This window comes from Rhinolophus sinicus, chromosome 18 (genome assembly GCF_057876585.1).
Source record: "Rhinolophus sinicus isolate RSI-liver-muscle chromosome 18, RSI-T2T, whole genome shotgun sequence".
Lineage (NCBI taxonomy): Eukaryota > Metazoa > Chordata > Mammalia > Chiroptera > Rhinolophidae > Rhinolophus > Rhinolophus sinicus.
In genome coordinates this window covers 81209293-81219808 of record NC_142518.1, presented here as the reverse complement: position 1 = coordinate 81219808, position 10516 = coordinate 81209293, and the positions used below count along the sequence as shown (strand labels likewise).

General features: G+C 42.1%; 1 protein-coding gene across 2 annotated transcripts in view; it reads right to left on the bottom strand.

Annotated features, from left to right (window-relative positions):
• Positions 1-697: 697 nt before the first annotated feature.
• Positions 698-10516, bottom strand: part of LONRF3 (LON peptidase N-terminal domain and ring finger 3) — a 59946-nt gene continuing 50127 nt past the window's right edge. Inside the window, exons 8-11 of one of the 2 annotated variants that reach the window (XM_019717045.3) lie at positions 6944-7102; positions 6107-6269; positions 4944-5093; positions 698-1985 (exon numbers count right to left, since the gene is read on the bottom strand). In XM_019717045.3, coding sequence (XP_019572604.2) covers positions 1830-1985; positions 4944-5093; positions 6107-6269; positions 6944-7102 — 628 coding nt within the window. In that variant the 3' untranslated portion in view covers positions 698-1829. The remainder of the gene's footprint in view (positions 1986-4943; positions 5094-6106; positions 6270-6943; positions 7103-10516) is intronic. The other variant, XM_074323600.2, reaches the window with a different exon arrangement.

The window sequence follows — 10516 nt, the reverse complement described above, 5'->3', positions numbered from 1 at the left end:
TATATATATATATATATATATATATAATTTAATGTTCATAACAACTTATATGCTGTATTTATCAATACCATTTGCTAGATGAGGAAACTGGGTCTCAGAAAAAGTTAATTCACAAAACTAACACATCTAGCAAGCAGAGACACTTATGACCCTTTTTTGGATTGCATTTATACTAGATAATAGGAACCTCTTGTACTAGGAATGTGTTATGACCACATAGTTGGGCACCAAGTCGGAGGAGGGAGCCTTTAATTTCCTGCTCCCTGTGTCTTGTAGAGTTTGCTTGGGCAGTAACCACACCTATCCTTCCATTCTTCATTGGCCCAGTCTGGCTCCAAACATCAAACCTGGTAACATAATGCTCTGACAACATGGCATCCATTACAAAAGTTGAGAAAAGATAATCTGATTTCTGCTGCCCTTAATCTCTCATGTTTCCTGGATCATCTCATTCTGCCTTTTCTGTTTCTGGCCATAGGTGGTAATGGAAGAAGTCAGACTGATTACTTGAGGCATTAACCTCTCACCTTAACAGAGTGGTCAGGGTGCGAGTGTGCAGAATCACGGGGTGGGGTGGGAGCAGTTTGCATAAAGGTGCAAATGGCACAATTCACTTTTTCCCTGCCTTAATCTTTTCACTCTGTCTTATGATACTCCCATACTCACCAAAATATAGTTTTTTTAAAAGTGTACTACCTTTTCTATTGTTTTTTTGATATTTTTCATAACAAACAGTCCTTCAGCAAGTGTTTTCACACATGCTGGCCAGGCTGTGATCCTCAGAACCCTGAGAAGAGGAGGCTAGCTGGGCCTGGCTGTGATGTGCCAAACTGAAAACCATTTCTTCTGAAGGGCTAAATATTATCCTGCCTAAAATTCCAATTCCTAATTGCACTGGGGCAAATTAGAAACACTTATAATTAGATTGCTGAAATGACCACCTATAATAGATTGCAATAAAGGACACTCCTCTGATTCATCAATTTGTTCCAGAAAAATAATTCCTTCAGCCTTGTTCTATGTAACACATAGAAAACGGATTATTTTACTTTACCCTGGCTTATTCCATAATCTATGCCAAATTCCTTAAGTATTTTATACTGTTGAATTCAAACTAAAAGTAAAATGCAATCTGTGAAGATAGATGATCTTACCATGATTCTAAACTTCCTTTAGACATCCAATTGGATAGATACAAAAATGGTTCATGAACTGGCATCAAATGTAATAAAAAATGGTTAAAACAAAAATGGCACTAGTATTGTTACTTCCCCCTAAGTACATAGTAAACTACACCAATAAATAAAGCAACTAACTTCAGTAATGTAACTTAGTTACAAACATACATGTAGAAAAAAAAGTATACAGTAGTGCAAAAAAATAAATTATTAAAATGGAAAGAAGTATGAACATTATTTTACATAATGCCATATAAAACCTGAACCATTTGGAATGAGGCCTCAAGTAAGTGAAATAATGCAGTAACATTATTAGTATCTTTGTTTCACATTTCAACCATACAGTCATTCATAGATGAAAGAGAAAATTAAAGCAAAACCACTTTAAACTTTCAGAAAATTTTATGTCAAAAACAAAAAAAATTCTGGGCTCTCAAATACCTCTGCTGTGCATGTAGTTGTGCAGCACGTCAAGAAGCAGGTCACATTCTTTTCGTCTTTCTACTCAGTTTCTGTGATCAACAGCAGGGTAATAATACCTCTGTTTGACACTTCCTGCTGTTAAGATGTTATTGCAACTAGACATATTTACAAGACGACTCCTGTAGGCAGTGGGGAGGGTGGGACTTCCTCTTCAGCAATCCACTCTAACTAGTTTTGGTTTCGGGATATGAAGGCCAGGACACGCCGAATACCATTCAGTCTATCCTTTAAGGACTTCATTGCTAGGAACGGGAGCTGAGCTCGGCCTTCTAATGGAAGAACTGCTAATGTCCACCAGCACCAGGCTGGACCATTTGGGTTAATCTGCAACAGAGAAACAGAATGGGTCCATCCTATTCCCATGGAAGCGATATCAGTCTGTACGTTTCCAAAGCCACAAGGTAAACATCCCAGGTGGAACTGCTTCTGTGTGTGGCAGAGACTGCTAATTTCCCTTGTATCTATTTCCCCTTATCTTAGCTGGGCATATAGCTACCCAGAAAAAGACTACATTTCTCAGCCTCCCTTGCAGCTAGGTAAGGCCATGAGACAAAGTTCTGGCTAATGAGACGTAAAGGGAAATGGTATGTGCGACTTTTGGTTCATGCCTTGGGAAAGAGGCATGTGCCCTCCACCATCCTCTTTCTCTCCCTTCCCTCTAGCTATAATATGGATATGGTGACAATCAGCCTTCTTTAATCAGGAGGACAAGGGCAACATTCAAAGGATGGTAGAACTTTGTGAGGAAGGAACCTGGCTCTCTGAATGATCTCATGGAATGGAACTGCCCTAGGCCTCCAGGACATATGCCTGCTATCTTGTTTAATTAAGCTAGTTATTTTTGGTAGTTGTTAAAGCAAGCAAATCAATATCCTAACAGATACATTATACTTCTTATCCAGTGTGACTTTATGAGCTGAAATATCTACTACTCAGTCTCTTCCACTTCTAAGGTTCTATTTAAGGCCCTTCGGACTGATGCATACAACATGTGGGCCTTCAATTTCCATGACACCCTTAGGCTTTGCTTGTCTCTTAACTCCATTTCCCTGCTTCTGACTCAAGGCAATATAGTCCACATATGCCATGTCACTATATAGGGCCACAGCTAGCTTCTCCCCTGACACCAAGCCTATGATTCTCAGCCCAAAGCCCAGCAATCCCACTTGGCAAAAATTCCAATTCAAAAACATATTCACATGAGAAATATATTTTGTGTCCAGGTATCCTTTTAATAAAGAGCTTTCCCCTCCCACACAAACCTTCACCAAAATTCTGTCAGCAGCTGCCCAGACACACATTTTAGACATTGGTGACTTATTTCCTGCTAAGCCCAGAATGAGTTTTCTGCCCACAACTTCCCAAAGGTTGGTTTTAGGACTATAGAGAACCACATTCTGGTCAGACCTCCTACATGTGGAATTATTTGCCTCCAAATTGGTTCACCTGATTCTCCCTCAAACCTCATTACCTGCATTGCTTCTTTGTGTCTCTAGCTTCCTTTGGATTCATTTTTGTCCCTCACTTTAGTCTGTAACATGCTCTCCCTCCTATTAGCAGTTCTGAATATTAGATTGACATATTTTGAACTTTCTTTCCCAGAATCATTAACAAAGATATTTAAGCTGATGTTAATATTTGTAGTTGTTTCTAAGACTTCTCCTCCTGAGGCTTAGCACATTCTCATTAATAGGACCACTGGAACTGCAGCATTGAATGGATCAAACTGGATGGAATTTGGGCGGGGGTTGTTTGTTTGCTTGCTTGCTTGCTTGTTTGTTTTGCTGATGCTGCCAAAGCAACATGATAAAAACCTTAATAAAAAAGGAAATGAAACCCAAAATTTCAGCTTTCTGTTACTGAAACTTATGAATCACTCTGTGGCATCTGTGTTTTCTCTTATAGAAGATGCTGTTATCATGGCTGATTGCTATCTTTTGCCTGACTGAGGCAGAATGCTTTCCAGAAGGTGAAGGGGTACATTAAGCTTGATCATGAGCTTGCTCAGAGCTCTGCTGTAGTCCTGAGTCACCATGGCCCAGAGCCAGGAGCTGTGTCACACTGGGAAGCACTAACTGGCCTTTCTTTCTCCTTTCAACATTCACTATGCCTTTGCATGAGGGAAGGAGCCACTTTTGTGGTCTGGAGAAAGCAAGACATTTCAGCCCACTAGGGAACAGACTGGTGTTTTACAGCCTCAGAATGCAAGAGGAAGAGGGGACTTTAGTGAGTACCTCATATACCTACCTGCCTCATTTCAGAGATTGGAGAAAAGTGGAGAAAGGGGAAGGGACTTACCCAAGGTCACACAGCTAGATAGGGTAAGCAGAACAGTCTTTTGGGCAAGGAAGTCAGAATATACATATTCTATTTTACTATTGTGACAGAGTCACAAATGACTGTAAGTAAAGAATCTAGAAAGTTATAGAGTGATGATATAAGAGAGCCAGCTCAGAATGTGGGAAAAGTGATAGTGGGGAAATATTTGACTAGGATATCTCCAGCCTTGTCCTAGTAAGAATGTGTTCTCTGATTTATACCAGGCAAGCAAAGCTTGGTGAAACTTAACTATCTCCACTTTCCTGGAGCCTGATCTCTCAAAGGGACCTGTTACCCCAAGCAATAGACTGATCCAGTAGAACCCAATGAACTGCTTTGTAGTGTAACTCAACCAAAGGTAAATTTAACTATTGGGTCAGTTTTCTCAAGACCCACTCACCCCTGATGAGGACAATGACAAGGGTCGAGAACTACAGGGCTACGCATAGAGGAACTCAGGTGTGAAATATTTCTGTGGTCTTGCAGTTGGAAAACTTTAAGGTAGCTGGCCCTATGTCCTAGCTTCCACAGTAATGGGGGAGAGCATTATGAAGCTCTCTGGAAGTCGCAGCCTTTGGTCTCAGCTCCCAGGATACTTTCTCTTAAGCCTGGACTTCATGTAAATCTTGTCACCCTAACACATTACCATGGTATGAATCTGGACTCCCACTGAAGCTGCTCCTGTTGATGGTATCTGTGTTTCCTTTTCTCACCTGACTTATCTCTCAAAACCTGTCTTGGATCCAAGTTCCTACTGTTGCACTTTAGTTCCTCCAATTCTGACCTTGGATCCTTTTGGTCTTAGCCCTGATGCCCACTGCCCAGACCAACAATACCATATTAGCTCCATATTGTTCTCTGAACCTGATTTGCTAGATGGCAACCATGCACCCATCTAATCACAAACCCTATGCTCTCTCATGTGCTGGGGGCAACCGATTACAAAGAGACATCTTTATATACCTGGGGATCCACATCTTTCTCTGGCATTGGACCAAAGTGATTGAGTATCCGATTCTTCAGAGATGATTTGAGTGAATGAAACCATGATGATGCTTGCTCATAGACACAGTTATGCAATCCCATGAGCTCAGCACAATCCTCTCCTTGAACCTGAAAGTATCAAAGTGGAAGTGAAGCATTCTGTACCTTCTCCATTACTCCAAGAGCCACTGTTGGCACTTGACTCTCTTTGAGCATTCATCCTATCTCCCTACAGGAAAGCTAATCTACTCAGATTTCTCTTGTGTGGTATGTGAAAGGCTCCTTAACCAGATAATGGATTTTGTGTAAATACTGGTGAGGGTGGAGGAAGGAGAAAGATTCAGCTGGGTAAATTAGCTGAAACGAGTCATATATAAAACCAGAGCTATAAACTGGACTGAGTGGAAGTATGCTGTTAAACTGGTTATGCTGGTTTATGCCTCTCAACTTTTCATTTTTTTACATCTGTTTTCTAATTGCTCACTGGGAAGAAAGACATGAATGTATCTGTGTCTCAGTGTATAACTCTATCTTCCAAGTTGAATACATTTTTTCATTGATCAAATACTTATTAATCATGTACTACATAGTAAACATAAATATAAGTGAACATGGAATTATTTACCTGTTCTTCTGTCCATTGGTTCAGAAAAACAAGGATTAACTGGACATGTTATCTTTCTGACTCATGGGATAATGGATTTTGGGGAAGGGCTTTTAGTCAGGATGCCCATTTAAAAATGCAAATGCACATGTGAATTTACAATTATCTCAAAAGTTTTTAAATCTAAATAAATTGATAAGTTCAATACACATGTGTAGACCTCACTCGAGCTCTATCCCTTGGTACCCCTGGCAGAGAACTAAATCCTAGCTGAATGGGCGCCCCAAGATTGGTCTGGCTTGGCATTTTTTATGCATGAATATAACTCAGCAACTAAGCAGGGAGACCAGGATACTGGGAGCTGTCATTGCCATTCTATAATCCAATAGCAGTCGGGCAGCATTCAATGTTGTTGCACCAATTTGATGACAAATCCCAAGCCCTCCAAAAGTGAGGAGAAATCCTTTTGCAATCATCTCCATCTGCCAAGTTACAGGGACTGCCTGGCTTTGAGATTCTTGGCACTGGCCACCCTCACCTTTTGGTCTTCAATGTATTCAATGTCGGCTGTGTTGTAACCATCCCGTTGGCCCTGATGGAGGACCTTGAAGCGCCTCTTGCCTATGCTGTCGACCACTGAACGGCCATCGGCAAAGAACTGAACATTTCTGATCTCTAGGATGCAGCCATATTCTGCAAAACTGTTTAAAGGAAATGGAGTAAAAAAAAAGTGAATTCTTGGTAAGTTGTTTCCCTGGCCTTGCCCCCAGCTGTCTCTGTAACCCCATGTTGTGCCTCGAGGAAATTCTTCCTATTTGCCTGCCCCAGGGTCTACAGCTAAAACTATACAACAGGCAGTGCTTATGTGAAAAAAAAATCTTAATGTATTAGTATAACTGCTACCATTTAGTGAGCACATACTATGTGTTAGGTACTGTGCTCAGTGTTTTGCGTGCATTATTAACTCACCATTCCTCCCAACAAACCCAATGAGGTAGGCATTCTTATTGTACCCACTTTACAGATAAGGAAACTGAGTGACAGAAAGGTTAAGTAACTTTCCCAGAGTCAAACTTGCTCCAATGCTGGAGCCAGAATATGAACCCAGACAGTTTGACTCCAGGGTCCACACTCTTATAAAACAAGTTTTACACTATATACCACCCAATTAATAAAAGATTAACCCTGGGGTTTCTTTATATAGGCTGCTTCTCACATGATAAACAAGGGGTCAGAGGGACCCTGATCATTACAAATGCTCATGTTCATGAGCTGGCTAAGTCTCATGAGCTGTGCCTCCTCATCTTCTGGGAGAGCCCTAAAGTAAAACAAAAATCCTCTCCACTTCCCTTGACTCACATAGCCCCTCACTTACCCTTTGATGGGATCTCCAAGGCACATACCAAATTGTCTTGTGCCTGTCTCAATGCATCTACGAATCATCAGACGGTAACAAGGCTCAAAGATGTGCAGGGGACAAGGAACGGTGGGATAGGCCATAGTACACACGAAAATAGGCACGTTCTTATTTAAGCTGTCAGGAAGAGCAAATGACATGGATCTCAATACAATAAAACACAAGACAGAAAGGTTGGTCAAATGTCATCATATGGTTCCCCCACAGGAAGGCAAGGAGACATCAAGATTTGATGGCTGATAAAAAATATTGAAACATATAAGCTTTCCAGTCAAGAAGGCAGCATAGGTAAATGCTGTGCTTGCCTTCTCTCATGACCACATCAAAATTACAACTAAACTACAAAAAAACTATCATTGAGAATCACTTGAATTCTAACTGAACAGAAGCCCCACAACTAAGGACATACAGAATAAGCCACCTTGAGACTGGTAGGAGAGGGGGAGACAATGAACGGCCTGGTCCCACACCCATGTGTGGCAGTGAGAAATTGGGAGGGATAACTTGGATGTGGAGCTCTCTCCCTGAGGAGCAAGGGGTCCCAGCCCTACACCAGATCTTCAGCCCAGATTTCTAGTTCTGGGAAGGGCAGCCCCCACAACTTCTGGCTGTGAAAACAAGCACAGAGTGTCACTGAGTGAGACTGAGGGCAGCTGGAATCCCGGGCACTCCTCTTAAAGGGCCCATGCATGGACTTACTTGCTGATGAACTCACTTGCTCTGAGCTTCAGCGCTGGGGCACCAGCTCAAAAGGCGCCAGGGACATATGGGGCAGAACTGAGTTATCTAGCTTAAGAGTGATGGTTGGAGGGGCAGCTTTCTCCCAGACAGAAGTATTGGCATAATCCATAATTTTTGTTGAGCCCTCCTCCTTCCCACCTGCATATGCAGGGAGCCACCATATATGAGTCTCCATCAACCTGGCTAACACTCTTTGTGTCATCCTAGTGATTCCCTGACAGCCAGCCCCACCCAACTTGTGGACCTACCCAAGATGCTTCCAGTGACTTTTCCATATAAATGGTCTGACTTGGCTCATGCTGCGGACTTTCCTAACATCTCTTAAAGGTTCACAAAACCCAAACAAGCAGCATCTGGCCTCAGTGTGCCCTTCACCTAGTTCTGAGTAAGTCCAAGCCCAGCACTAGTAGCAGCGAGCCTCGGTTTGTGGCTTGGCCTCTTCTAGGCACCTCGAAGCCCAGTGCGAGTAGCTGCCATCTGTGGATTGCATTGTATCTTGTGCCAGGTGGCTCCGGGTATAACACAGGCTGTGGCTGAACTTCGCCTTAGGCTCCAGGGCCAGCACACCCAGTGGTGGCCAGATTTGGACCAAGCTGGAGCCCCACCCAGCTGCATCCATGGGAGACGCACCCAAAGGGCCAACTGGGCAGCCACTAGAGCCCCACTGAAGCAAATCCTTCTCCATAGGGTCAGATCATGCACAATAGCTCCTCCACTGTGGTCACAGAAAGTCCTCACAACCCACGAGATGAGGGTCAATCCCTCCTATTGATGTGCAAACAGCAACCAAGCCTCAACTACAACTGGATGGCACACACAACCCATACAAGGGACATATCTGGAGCACCCGGCTCAGATGACCAGAAAGACTGGGCCACTGTGCCCCAAAGAACATCTACTACATAAGGCCACTCTACTAAAACTGGGAGATATAGCAGCTCTACTTAATACAGAGAAACAAACACAGGGAGGCAGTCAAAATGGCGAAACAAAGAAACATGTCCCAAATGAAAAACAGAACAAAGCTCCAGAAAAAGAACTAAGCAAAATGGAGGCAAGCAATCTACCAGATGCAGAGATCAAAACACTGGTTATAAGGATGTTCAATGATCTCAGGATCAAAGAGATAGGAAACATAAAAATAGAGATAGAAAACAAAAAGAACCAGTCAGAAATGAAGTATAAAATAACTGAAATGAAGACTACATTAGAAGGAATCAACAGTTGATTAGATGAAACAGAGGATCAAATCAGCTGTTTAGAAGATAAGGTAGGAGAAAACACCCAATACGAACAGCAAAAAGGAAAATAAATCCAAAAAAAATGAGGACAGTTTAAAGGGCCTCTGAGACAATATCAAGTGTACCAACAATCTCATCACTGGGGTACCAGAAGGAGAAAAGAGAACTGAAAACCCCTCTCTTTTAATGACAAAAAAATGAGAGAATGACAGAAAACTTTCTTAACCTGATGAACAAAATAGATGTACAAGTCCAGAAAGCACAGAGAGTCCCAAAACAGATGAACCCAAGGTTGAAGGGAAAAAGAGAATCTTAAAAGCAGCAAGAGAAAAGCAGTTAGTTACTTCCAAGGGAGATCCCATAAGACTGTCAGTTGATTTCTCAAGAGAAATTTTGCAGGCTAGAAGAAGTTGGCACAAAATATTCAAAGTGAAGAAATATGAGGACTTAGAACCAAGATTACTCTACCCAACAAAGCTATCATTTAGAATTGAAGAATAGTGAAAGAGCTTCCCAAAGAAGTAAAAGCTACAGGAGTTTATAATCACCAAACCAGTACTACAAGAAATGTTATAGGGACTTCTTTAAGAAGAAAAAGAAAAAAGAAGATAAAAAATATGAACAGGACGTCATAGAAATGGCAGTGTGAGGTGAGCCTCTTGAAATCTCCCTTGGAATTTACAACAAATTGAACAACTATAATTGCACAAAGGACTCCCTGTGCAGCAAGCAGGCAAGACTAACAGACGTGCAAGTGAAATCATCTAAAGGTGGTCAAATGGGGCAAGCAGGGTAGGAGAGAAGCGGGAAGCGTGGAGACACGGGCCACGCTGGCACAGGACACAGACCTAGCTCAGAGTTCCGAGCTCCCTGCATTCCGGAGCTCAGCAGCCGTGGGAGAGGGAAGAATTCGGACTGCTAGCGGTCCCCTTATGCCCACAGTCCTACCTGAGGGATCAGCATATAACACAGCTGAACCCAACGCTCACAGCAGAAACCTTGGAGCAAAGACTGAGGGAAGAAGGGTGAAAATGACAGTTTAAGACCTCACTGCCTTTTGGTGGAGTCTTTAGGGTTTTCTATATATAGCATCATGTCATCTGCAAAGAGTGATAATTTAACTTCTTCATTCCCAATTTGGATGCCTTTTATTTCTTTCTCTTGCCTGATTGCTCTGGCAAGGACTTCCAACACTATGATGAAAAGCAGAGGTGATAGGGGACATCCCTGTCGTGTTCCTGAACGTAGAGCACAGGGCTTCAGTTTTTCTCCATTAATTATGAGATTAGCAGAGGGCTTGTCATATATGGCCTTTATTATGTTGAGGTATTTTCCTTCTATACCCATTTTATTAAGTGTTTTAATCATAAATGGATGTTGTATCTTGTCAAATGCTTTTTCTGCATCAATTGATATAATCATATGATTTTTGTCCTTTATTTTGTTTATGTGATGTATCACATTGATGGATTTGCGTATGTTGAACCATCCTTGTGCCCCGGGGTTTCTCAAAGAATTACGAATAGAATTGCCATATGACCCAGCAATC